Genomic DNA, 13,018 nt, shown 5'->3' with positions numbered 1-13,018 from the left:
CCACTTTCCAGTTATTTTTATTACTCTTAATATACAAAGAAAAGATTTAATTTTGTATTTTTTTTAGTATTCTTTTTAAATGTAAAAAAGAATATTTGTATTTCCTGTTCAATTTCAGTGTTTGATGCTTTTACTCACAGAATTATTATTTTGAGGGGAGAAAATTTGACTTTGGCATAATTTGAACTCCCCTCCCCATTACCAAAATATGTTCGTGAATATATACAAAATCACAACTGGCCTTCCTCCTCCTCACCCCTGAAAGTGGGAAAGTAAAGCAGAAATACCCCCAGGGGCTTGCACATCTGATCTTTCGACCTGGAGAAATGGATTTTAACAGTTGCATAGATTTGCAGACCACAGAGGAAAAACCAGGACCCTCATTTCCTTCCGTGCTTGGAGGAGGAGGTGGAGGTGGTGGGCAGAGGTGGGCCCGGTGAGCTTTGGTTCTCTGCCCACCGCCCTGTGTCACCCTCTGCAGTGCCGAAGTGGGAGTGCGCGTGGAGGCCTTTGACTGCCAGGAGTGGTCCGAGGGCCTGGGCCGTCACATCAACAGTGCTTTTCTCATTTATAACGCCGTCAATGATAAGGAAGAACTGGTCACATTTCCCAAAATCAAACCCATGTCTAAGGTAAGTTATTAGCACCATGGACTTTTCCCCCCCAAAATTACTCTAATCCTTTGTTGAAATGCCAGGTTCTTGAGTTGTAGTGTCATAGAAAGGAGCACTCAGAATAAGATCAAGCAGATAGAGTTTATTGAAAAGAGCTTGTGCACAAGGGAGTCGACCAGAAAGGAGAGGCTGAGCTCCCATTCTTGTGGAGGGCTTGGGGTGGGTGCAGGGCTAGGGAATGAGGGGGAGGTCAGTGGTCCCATGAGCGTCACCTGGCGGTGCTGATCCCGGGGTAGTCACAGTTGTTTTCAGTGGTCTGTGGATCACTCAAAGGGCCCGTAAGATAATGCTTGGGCAGATATGCTAGTTACCATTTAATAGACAAAGCACCTATTTTGCAGAACACGATGTGAAGAAGGGATGTTATTGTGCATTCTTCCCTTTAAGGATGTGATTAGGTTAATTTAAACTATGGGAAGGTTTCTGAGCAAGGAGCATTAGTTAGGCCTCCAAGATGGGTCCAGATATTACCCTTATACTGTCTCAGTGGGGGCCCTGCCTACCTCACCTCAACTGGGCCCTGCACTGCTGTTGGAAGCATATTGTCTTTCTTTCCCATTTCTATTTTTTTTAATATATTTTATTGATTTTTTTTTTTTTTTTTTTTTTTTTTTTTACAGAGAGGAAGAGATAGTTAAAAACATCAATGAGAGAGAAACATTGATCAGCTGCTTCTTGCACACCTCCTACTGGGGATGTACCCACATCCAGGGTACATGCCCTTGACCTGAATCAAACCTGGGACCTTTCAGTCCGCAGGGCAAAGCTCTATCCACTGAGCCAAACTGGTTTCAGCTCCTTCCTCATTTCTGATTCTCTTCTCCCACTTTACGTCGTCTTCTCTGTACTGCTCCATGTTCATGGCAACTATCTGCAGTTGCCTTATTGCCAACTCTCACCTAAGCAGCATTCATGCCGACACTGGGTTCCAGTTAGCTTCTTCAACTGACTTAGGGGAGAAAGACTTAAGATTATAGCACTAAAGTATGAGAAATGTATTGATTTTACTTTTTTTAAAATTAAAGGATGATTTTAGACGTTATTGTGGAGCTATTGCACGCAAGAGAATTCGTCTGGGCAGGTAAGGGACCTAGGTAAAAGCATGTTATGGTGTAAGATATTACCTTGCAAATTGCATAACAAAGAGCTGCTCTCTGTGAGTCTAGTCCCACATAATGAAAGGAGAGAAGGTTGATGTTTTCTGACAGTGATGAAAATGGTTCTTCCTGATTGTTTCACCAGTAAAAGCAGCTTTTTAAACAGCTGATTTCAGCTCAAGAAAGTGTGTGATGATTATTGTTGTGTGCTAAATACAGGGAAGAAAACTGTTATTTAACATTTTTAATTTTTTCCCCCAGAAAATATGTCATTTCCCACAAACAAGAGATTCCACTTTCCATACACTGGGATATTCGCAACCAGGTAACCGTTTTATGATTTGGAGCTCTTCGTGTAAAGATCACATCATTACAGAAACAGAAGTTCCCTGTTTAACTGACTCAGGTTGTGCTTACACAGGTTAGATGAAAAGGTGAATCATGGCAACCAGCCATCTCACAATGAAACAGGACCGAGCTGTCAGTAACTGGTTACCGACCAGTTGCGTCGCTGTCTTGTTTGAACTGTAGGTATAGTTCCCAAATTACAAACGCAGGAAGCTCTGCCCCCAAATGCATCTGAGCAGCATGGGACATTGTCTTAGCACGATTTCTGGGGAATGACATGTCCACCAGATTTCATTTTTATAACACAACAACGAAGTATTAGTTATTTTCATCATTTTGGGCCATAAAATGTAAAGGAAAATCCAAGTTTATTAGGAAGTCATACAAAAGGGCAATCTTGTCTTTGCTTAGCACACCAATTAAAATCCGATTAACTTACTAAACATAAAGGCCTCATGTTACTTTGTCTGAATTCTGAGTTAAGAGTTTGAGACAGAAGTCATTACCTGTAGCATAGTTTTAAACACGACATAATCACCTTGGCTCTAAAAGTCTCCGTTTTTTAAGCAGAAAATATGTTTACGTATCTGTGCATTGAACTCACAGCTTTTTAAATATCTGCATTTTAGGTATCCCTGAGTGATGACAATGTGGAGGCTTTCAAACAGCTGGTGGCCAAAAGTGGTTGGGAGCTCACCAGTGCTGTGGAAAAGGTAGGAGGCATCCAGGCATATGCACAAGCAACTCATTATACGTCACAAATAAGAATCATACACCTGAAACCTAAAAATTTTATTAACCAATGTCACCCCATAAATCCAATTTTAAAAAATAAAAAAATGATCATGGTGGTGATGGTTCTGCTTATACTACTGCTTTTAAGAAAGTAATATATATATATATATATATATATATATATATATATATAAATTTTTTTTTTTTTTAACTATTTCTAAAAGTCAAGCCTTGTTTCAGCCCTGCCTCTACTACTCCATGCTGGCTGATTTGGGGTCCTTCAAATACACCCTGCACCCCCTCACCTCTCAGCTTGGTTGTCATATGCCACTTCTCTTCTCCTCTCCCTCTGCCCAAATCCTAGCTGGTCTTCAAGACTCAGCAGAAATGCTTCCCGAAAGCCACTCCTATCAGCCCTGATTGAAGGAACTTTCCCCTTTAGGAACTCCCTTCACAATTACTTCTTTAAAATCAACTTGTCAATTAATTAGGCACTGTCTATGGCATTTCTTCCACAGCTACGTTGAACTGATAACAGAATTAATAGCAATAGAGCTTTTTACACACCATCTTTTCTCCTAACTAGATTATAAACTTTTTAAGAAGGAAAATTGTGTCTCTTTTAACACCTTTTACAATATTTTGTGTGTCATCAAATTTAACTGAACATGCAGCATTTGGATTCTAATTGTACCTGGTTTCAGAGGTATGTTAGGAGGCCCTTTGAAGCTATGCCCACACTAACTAACTGCATGCTCTCTGAGGGCCCTTTTGCTCACCACTGTGGTCCCAGCACATAGCAGTGGCTGGCTCTCAGGAGATGCTCAATAATGCCAGCTCTGAAACATGTGTACTGTTTCTCATCATCAGTGAAGCAGAAGCCTCTAAAATAGGGTACTCATATGATCTGGTTACAAATGGAATTTAACCTGTATTCTTCTGAGCATGAAAGGGAACTGGTTTTCTTGGAGAATTTTTTCACTAAGCAAAAGCTGGCTTTTCTAAAGTAGTAGGGTTTAAAGGGAGCCAACACCAACCTCTGCCTCTCCTTGTCTGCTTCATCTGCATCTGTCATTGATTCTGACAGCAGCGCTGGGAAGGATTTCCTGCTGCCTTTGCCTTCACCTTCTGAGGATTGGTCAAATATCCTTCCCTCACATAGTACTGTTCTCGGCACTGGTAAGTCTAGAGGGGCTGCCGGGGCAGGGTGTAATGGTGATGGCTCAGCCTGATGTTTGCTTTGGCTCGAGGGTAGGAAGCAGCAGCGTGTGTCTGCACCCTGGGGAGCAGCTTCCAGGGAAAGTGCTGTGGCCCTTTCCTAGAACTGCTGTAACAGGACCACAAACTGGGTGGCTTAAGCAATAGAAATGTATTGTCTCACAGTTATGGAAGCTGGGAGTCTAAGATCAAGGTGTTGGTAGCTTTGGTTCCTCCTGAAGGATGAGGGAGAACCTGTTCCAGGCCTCTCCCTGAGCTTCTGGTGGTTTTCTGGCAATCTTTGGTGTTCCTTGGCTTGTAGATGTGTCACCCAATTTCTGCCTTTATCTTCATGTGTTCTCCCAGTGTGCATGTCTGTGTACAAATTCATATATATATATATATATATATATATATATATATATATACACACATACACACACACACACACACACACACACATTATTGATTTTAGAGAAAGGGATAGGGTTAGAAACATCCATGAGAAACATCAATTGGTTGCCTCCTGCATACCCCCTACTGGGAATTAAGCATGTACCCTGACCAGGAATTGAACTGGTGACCTCTTGGTTACTGGGTCAATGCTCAACCACTGAGCCACCCGGCTAGGCCAAATTTCCCCGTTATATAAGGACACAGGTCGTATGGAGCCCATCCTACTGCAGTATAACCTCAACTCGATTACATTTACAATGACCCTATTTCCGAATGAGGTCACATTCTGAAATTCTAGGGGTGAGGACTTTAACATATGAATTTGGAAAGGACACAATTCAACCCTCAACAAGTACTCAGCCCAGCACTATATCCCAGTCCACACTGGTTAGACCATGGCAGCCCTAAGGCCAGACCATGGTTGAGGTTGTGGCATGCACTTGGCCAGCTGCCCTCACCTCCTCTGAGGCTGCAGAGCTCCAGCAGCCTGGCCTAGAGCTGCATGGCCACCAATCTTGCCAAGGTGACTTCTCTCTGAATTTACACCAATGAGCCTCCTTCTACTCCTGCTGTACAGGGGCAAAGTTAGGCACATCCATGCTGGGTGAGTCTTGGCCACCAACTGGCGCCCTGCGCATGCTTTTCTCGCTTTTTGGTAAGAGCTCTGGGCCGACAGTATGTCCTCCTCCGTGGGCTCTGTTGAAAGACAGGCTTGGCACTGTCAGGTCAACCGGAGAGGTAAAATGGAATAAGCAAATAGTCCCTTCTTTCCACTCTGAGCCACTTGTGGTCACTTTCTCATTGCTTCATTCTTTCCTTGAAGATATTTAAATAAAGGTTTTCTCCCTCGCAGCTTGATTTTTTCCATCTGCTTGATTCCTGCAGGGAAGTCTTAACCCTATGTTTGTTTGTCTTCGCACAGCTTGTTGCCATGGGAATTATTATAAGATGACAAGTTTCAAACACTAACTTCAAAGCACCCTGAAAGAGATGGAGATTTTAAATGGGCGGGGAGGGGGGGGGAGGAGAGAATGTGTGCTTAGTGGAACACATGTCTCCGATTGTTGGCAAAAGCACAGTAGAAGGAGAGTTCAGAGTAACAGGAATACATTAATGTTTCGGTATAAGTCACATGGCTCTCCAACCCGGGCCTCCTGTGAGCTAAGGAATAATAGGCATTAGGAAGAAACCCAGGAATTGGCCTGCCCTATGAGTCACTAATGAAAGGACACTTTGTACTTCAGCGACTCCACTGAGTGGATGAGTTGGTTCTAGAGGTGGCCAGCTGACTTCCCGGGGTCACCTCAGCCCACCAGAAGGCACACCTGACATCTGCAGCCTCGGCTCCAAGGTGCAGCCTAATAACCTGATGGTATTTTGTTGTTCCTGAACTATTGCACAATAATTAAATAACCCACCCTCAAGTCACATGTTGTTTGGAGAATACAGAAGTACAGCATCCTGGGCAGAGCCCTAGATATCCAAGTGTTTGAAGTTAAGTTGCCATCATTGGCTTCATGGTTATTTGGATGCCAGCAGCCTTTGACTGCATGTGTACGCCCATGGTGGCTTTTTAGAAATATGTTTTTATTGATTTCAGAGAGGGAGAGAGAAACATCAATGATGACAGAGGATCATTGATAGGCTGCTTCCTGCATGACTCCCGCTAGGAATTAAGCCTGCAACCCAGGCATGTGCCCTGACAGGGACTGGAATCATGACCTCCTGGCTCAGAGGCCATAGGTTGACCTGGTTCATAAGTCTACAACCACTGGGCCACACTGGTGGGGCACATCTGTGATGTTTTTTAAGTAAAAATATGCATTTTTCTTTTGTAATTTATTTTTTTATCTTTTAGATAAAAATATATACTCTGGAAGAAGAGGATATTTTATCTATTTGGGTTGAAAAGCACGTGGAAAAACCGGCACACTTGGCTTATCATCTATTGTCTGACTTTACCAAGCGACCTTTGTGGGACCCCCATTACATGTAAGAATAAATTTAAAATATTTTCCTAATCAACCCTGACATGATAGAAAAGATAACCTCCAGATTGCATTGCATCTCCATTGCCCAACATGTGACCTCTTGTTTTATTAATTAAAGTCTAGTTTTTACTAGTAAAGCATGCTCTGCATAGAAAATGGCATTAGGTGCTATTAAGAAACACAAAACCAAATTATTATAATCACTTATTTATCATCAATATGGAGTTGACATGCTTTACCCACATCTATTGTAATTCTGCTAACAACTGTTCAAGTTTCATAGTATTTTCATTTAATGAGAGAGATTGCCAAGACAGCACAGCCATAAAGCGATGGAACCCAAATTGGAGCCCAGGTCTGTCAGGCTCTGAATTCCACGCTTTTCCAGTTTCACTGCTCTTGAGGAAATAATTATCGAAACTGTTATTTTCACTTCACGCTCTTGATATTTAATTGGCAGTCCCTTGCTTTGTTTGTTTTCTGTGAAGCAGCACTCCCGGGGGAGAAGCTGGGAGGAAGCTGGGTGGGTGCGGAGGTGAAAGGCATTCCTTCCTGCTCTCCCTGTCTGGTCAGGGACCTCTCCTGTCAGCCTACATCTCATTTCTGTTACCTCTGTCTCCTGCATGCCTTATTCGGTCTCCTCCACTTGTCCTCATTTCCTGAAAGAGGGAGCTGTGTACCTTGTCAGTTGTACTGATAGGGACTGACCGCACTCAGGCCATGGCCCCTCTCCAAGGAGTTCCAGCTCTTGGGCCCACTCAGGGCTTCTAGAACACCTTGCTGACAGAGAAGGATTGGTGAGGTGGGCTTCCTATAATAGTATTACTGTTGGCTTCCTAATCTTGAGGTAGGGGTTCGTCTTTAAAATTACTAAACCTTATTATGGTTAATATCATGTAATAGATAATTTAACCCTTTGCACTCCGAACCATTCTGGACATTGGCTACCAGCTACTCGACGCTACTTTGCGGCGGAAACGTGCGTTGAAATAACTCAATTCCCCGTAATCACTAATAAACTGCAATGTCCCCTGAGAGGGGACATCCGAGTGATATGCTAGAATTCCGATGTCCCCTGAGAGGGGACAGCGGAGTGCAAAGGGTTAATACCACAAAAGTGAAACAGCTCCAGGGTCATGTTACATTGCATAGGTGCCTAAATGATACAATATAGTTAATGCTGTCCTAACAGAACACTCGAAGAGAAGAGAAACACTTCACGATTATCTTGCATCGGTATTTGTAGATACTCTGTAAGTACAAAGCTTTTAGTAAGAACAATGCCTAAACTTTGGTGTTCTTTCCAAATGTTTCTCCCTCTATTTGCTATATCACCTGACATTCTAGCCATATTGAACTTGAATAATGGAGGAATGAGTTCTTACCCAACTTACTTTTCTTATGTACCTATAATAATTCAGGTACTGTGCCAGGTGTTTGCATTTAATCCTCACAATAACCCCATAGGTATTATTATCTACATTTTAGAGATGGAAAAAATAAAGTGACAAAATAAAGTGACTTGCCCCAACCTAACACATCTACTAAATGGCAGTCCAGAGTTCAAAGGCAAGTTGTTTGATTCCAAACTTAGTGTCATTTCTAATACACCATATCCCTTTCCCCGAGTTCTTCTTGGACTATCTATATAATTCAATAGTCTTCAAAATGTTATTACTTGATCCTACAGAAAATAATTTTTGTGGAAAACAGCTTTTCTCTGAAGCTTTGTGGCCAGTGACCTTAGACTCAGTTGGCCACCATGCTCACCATCACATGCCCAGTTATTGCTTCTGACCAAACAGCTTTCTAAAGATGGACTCTGAGAAATGATGCTGGCTTTGGAGGGATGGTTATATGAGCAGAAGGGTGAATGTAGACATCAATAATGAAGTTATGCAAACAAAATAATTAACTGCCTTATTCTATCGGTAGAAAAGTACTGCCTTTCTTTCACTGTTCTATTTACACAGGTCCTGTGAAGTCATAGACTGGGTGAGTGAAGATGACCAAATATATTATATCACCTGTCCTATAGCAAATGGTGACAAACCCAAAGACTTGGTTGTACTTGTGTCACGAAGATCTCTTAAAGATAGGTGAGTAAATGAAATTCAAGTGTTACAGCAATGTTTTATAGTATAGAGAAGGAAGCAAAAGTTGATATGAAAATAAGGAAGTCAATGTAAGCATTTCTGGTCTTGAATGATGTTCATCTGAAATTTTTCTAGATGTACCTTAGTTATCATTAAAAAAACACACAACCCAAATAATCATATGCTAAGTGCCAGTTATGTATAAAGCACCATGCAAGGTTCCTAAAGCAGTTCCCTTTTCTTTTTCTCTATGCAGATGTAAAACTGGTATTTAGCAAACCACTGAAATATTCTACTATCAGTAGAAATATAGTAAAAATCAAATAAAATACCAGGAATTGGTTTAGGATTTACAAAGGTTTCATTGTGTTAGACATCCAAATGGCCGCTGCCCCATAGGACTGTCAATCAGCATCTACCCATGGCTTCTCCTTGGGCCCTGGACTTCTCCACACGCATTGCCTAGGTTCTAAGCAGAAGGGCCCCAGAGCAAGTACTCAGACAAGTGGAAGCTGCCAGGACAGTTAAGGTCTACCACTGAAACTGGCAGCAGCATTCTTTTTTTTAAAATATATTTTTATTGATTTTTTTGCAGAGAGGAAGGGAGAGAGATAGAGAGCTAGAAACGTCGATGAGAAACATCGACCAGCTACCTCTTGCACACCCACTACCGGGGATGTGCCCGCAACCAATGTACATACCCTTGACCGGAATCGAACCTGGGACTTTTCAGTCCGCAAACAGACGCTCTACCACTGAGCCAAACCAGTTTTGGCAAGCAGCAGCATTCCTGATGTCAAAGCTAGCCTGTAGAAATAATCCCACACATCCTATATAATATAAAGAGCATATTCTAATTTGCCGAGTCACAACCAGTCAAAGGTGTGCAAGCACAGGAGCTAGGGGGGTGGGGGCGGGGACTTGTGTCACCCCCAGCAAAAGCGCATGTAGGCCTGTGGCAATGCCTAGCCCGGATGGACGGGGGTATTAGGAGGGGCCACAGCAGCCTCCTCCTCCCCAGTGGAAGTGCATGCAGGCCTGTTGCACCACCCAGCCCAGAAGGGGGTATCAGGACAGGGGTGGGGCCTCGGCGGAGAGCTCTCAGCACTCCTGCACTGGGGTCTGAAGGCACAGAGAGGAAGAGAGAGCACATAAGCAGTGAGGGGGATCAGGCCAGGAGGGGAGAGCAGTTAGGGCCATCAGGCAGGTGAGTACTTAGGAGCCAGTGGTTCTGGATTGCCACTAGTATATAATAATGCACATGGATATTCAGTGTAATAGTACTTATTATGGCAAAAGATAGACCAAATACCATCTTGTAAATTGTGGTTGAGCCATGCTATGGAGTACTCTGCCAGCATTTAAAAGAATAAAGTAACCAGAGGCACCTCCAAAGATTTGTTAGCTGAAAAATCAAATTATAGACACATATTTGTTAAATATCGATAATTATATTTATGTAAAAATCTATTATCTTACATAAATGTCATATATTTATAAAAAGGTCTGAAGGAATACACACCAAAACGTTAAGAGTAGCCGAAACCGGTTTGGCTCAGTGGTAGAGCGTCGGTCTGCGGACTGAAAGGTCCCAGGTTCGATTCCGGTCAGGGGCATGTACGTTGATTGCAGGCACATCCTCAGTAGGGGGTGTGCAAGAGGCAGCTGGTTGATGTTTCTCTCTTATCAACATTTCTAGCTCTCTATCTCTCTCCCTTCCTCTCTGTAAAAAATCAATAAAAATATATAAAAAAAAACAAAAACGTTAAGAGTAATAATCTCGAGAAAGGGAGTGCATTGTGACTAGGGTGAACTGAAGAAAACTTCTATATCCTCCTCTGTAGGGTCCCTTGTTGTTTGGGGCTTCTTTGAAACAATGGGTATTATTCTTTCATTTAAAAGGAAAGTGAGCCGGGACCGGTTTGGCTCAATGGATAGAGCGTCGGCTTGGGGACTGAAGAGTCCCGGGTTCGATTCCGGTTAAGGGCATGTACCTTGGTTGCGGGCATATCCCCAGTGGGGGGTGTGCAGGAGGCAGCTGATCGATGACTCTTTCATCGATGTTTCTGACTCTCTATCTCTCTCCCTTCCTCTCTGTATAAAATCAATAAAATATATTTTAAAAGGAAAGTGAAATTACAACCCATTAGGGCACAATAAAACCAGTTTGGAGATTAGTTCCATCTTTGTGGAATTCTGCAAGTATATATAATTGTGAGAAAACACTTTTGGTCCATATTACTATGGCTTGAATATAGCTATATAGAATGTTAGAATAGTTGTAACAACTATTCTGTTTCTCACGAGAACTTGGGAAGTGTCCTTTTATTTTTATCTTTCAGTAACACTTACACCGTGGCAGTGAAGTCGGTCATTCTGCCATCGGTCCCCCCTTCTCCACAGTACGTCAGAAGTGAAATCACATGTGCTGGCTTTCTCATCCATGCTATTGACAGCCGTTCATGCACTGTAAGTTTGATGAAACATCTGCAGGTTACTTTGTTTCTACAGGTATGAGAAGTCTTTTACTCATAATTTCTAATCCTATATAATAAAAGGATAATATGCAAATTGACCCTAAAGGCTGAATGACTAGGAAAGATCAATTGCTATGATGTGCACTGACCACCAGGGGGCAGATGCTCAACGCAGAGCAGACACTCAACAGGGGGAGCTCTGCTCAGCCACAAGCCAGGCTGATGGCTGCGAGGACAGCAGTGGTGGCGGGATCCTCACCTATATCTGTGGTAGTGCTAAAGATGTCTGACTGAGGCTTAGGCTCCTGGGCTGCTAGAGGGATGTTTGACTACCAGCTTAGGTCTGATCCCACGGGGAGCAGGCCCCTAAAACTGGCAGGTGGACATCCTGAGGGGTCCCAGACTGCAAGAGGGCATAGACCAGGCTGAGCGACCCCACCGAGTGCATAAATTTTCATACAGCAGGCCTCTAGTTAACTATAATTCTGCAATGTGTGTCCATACCAGGGGAATCCTTTCATCCTTTCAGATCCATTCCAGGTCCCCAGAGAAATAGGATTAATAGCCTCCCTATACAAACAAGACTCAGTTCCCTGCTTGAAAAAGTTCCATGTCAATAAGAAACTGAAATACTGTATTTTCTTTTGAAACAGGTATCTTATTTTAACCAGATTTCTGCTAGCATCTTGCCTTACTTTGCTGGAAATCTTGGTGGCTGGTCAAAATCCATTGAAGAGACAGCAGGTTCCTGTATACGATTCATAGAGAATGCTACTGATGATGAGTCAATAAGCATATTTTAAGTGAGAAACTTTCAATTATCTGTAATTGATTTCCCACTTTTAATTCCAAGCACCTTTATCCATGACACTTGGCAAGCTTTTGGCCTAAGCAAAATGCAGTTAGGAAGAGGTTAAAAACCAAAGTGCATCTCAGGTCAAAGATCATTGATTTGGGCTAGCATTAAAATAGCTTTAAAACTTTTTAAACGCTCCCGTCCATGGGCACAGACATTCGAAAGCTGCCATGTGCAATACTGTGTGTTCGTAAAATGGTACAAATATGGTTAAAATAACCATAGATATTTTTAGACTACAGAGGTGAAATGTGTTGTTTGAAATTTTATAAAATAAGAAATGACAAGTTGGTTAGCTGATTAATAATGTGGGATTGTTCCATGCACCGCAGGCATCTGTATGTCAGGAGCATTTGACAAGATGTATTACATGTTTTAGAGCTTTAAATTAGGAAGACATTAAAGCATAATGGGAGCCAATCAATTTTAGTAATAGGAACTACTTTACTAGTGTCATTTAACATATATTCAAGGTGGCTGACCAATTTAGTATCTACTGCAATATATACACATGAAAAGTACCTGCAAAATGTGTCATTGCAGAGAAAGGGAATATTAACTAACCTCTTCTTTCATAACCATTACATTAGCACTTTATTCCCTTGACTTCAACATTCATTATTCTACTGTCTGTGATTTGCCTTAAGACAAACCTGCATATGTTAATTCAGCCCCCTCTACAGGATAACTTTTAGGAGTTGAAGGACATCTCCATTAGAGTTTAGACCACTTAAGAGGTTAGATACATCCTGCTGTTTATTTGTCAAATCTCTACCTCTGGTCAGCAAAACCTTATAGCCCTATTAAAAATATAACCAATACCTGAGTCCTTCTAATCAACTCTATCACAACCCTAATCCAAAGCACCAGCTTCTCTCACCTGAATTATAACCTGTTTGTTATTGCTTCTTCCTTTGCTCCACTCTCAACCCAGCAGTCAGATGATGCCATGTTTCTTTTCAAAATCCATGAATAGCCCGATTTAGTTTGGCTTGATAGAGCACTGGCCTGTGGATTTCCATTAAGGGCACATGCCTGGTTTCAGGCTCAACCCCCAGTAGGTGGCGTGCTGGAGGCAGCCACTCAATGAT

General features: G+C 42.3%; 1 protein-coding gene across 2 annotated transcripts in view; it reads left to right on the top strand.

Moving 5' to 3' along the window:
* Positions 1-12,874, top strand: part of ACOT12 (acyl-CoA thioesterase 12) — a 32,679-nt gene extending 19,805 nt beyond the window's left edge. For both annotated transcript variants that reach the window (XM_084881308.1, XM_084881309.1), the window contains 8 exons: positions 482-632; positions 1,700-1,755; positions 2,033-2,096; positions 2,749-2,832; positions 6,366-6,499; positions 8,472-8,597; positions 10,937-11,063; positions 11,725-12,874. In XM_084881308.1, coding sequence (XP_084737434.1) covers positions 482-632; positions 1,700-1,755; positions 2,033-2,096; positions 2,749-2,832; positions 6,366-6,499; positions 8,472-8,597; positions 10,937-11,063; positions 11,725-11,874 — 892 coding nt within the window. In that variant the 3' untranslated portion in view covers positions 11,875-12,874. The remainder of the gene's footprint in view (positions 1-481; positions 633-1,699; positions 1,756-2,032; positions 2,097-2,748; positions 2,833-6,365; positions 6,500-8,471; positions 8,598-10,936; positions 11,064-11,724) is intronic.
* The last annotated feature ends 144 nt before the right edge of the window (positions 12,875-13,018 follow it).

The sequence above is a fragment of the Pipistrellus hanaki genome (genome assembly GCF_964339955.1).
Source record: "Pipistrellus hanaki genome assembly, chromosome: 4".
NCBI lineage: Eukaryota > Metazoa > Chordata > Mammalia > Chiroptera > Vespertilionidae > Pipistrellus > Pipistrellus hanaki.
Note: the sequence above shows the minus strand (reverse complement) of the source record. Positions and strands in the feature narration are given on the sequence as shown.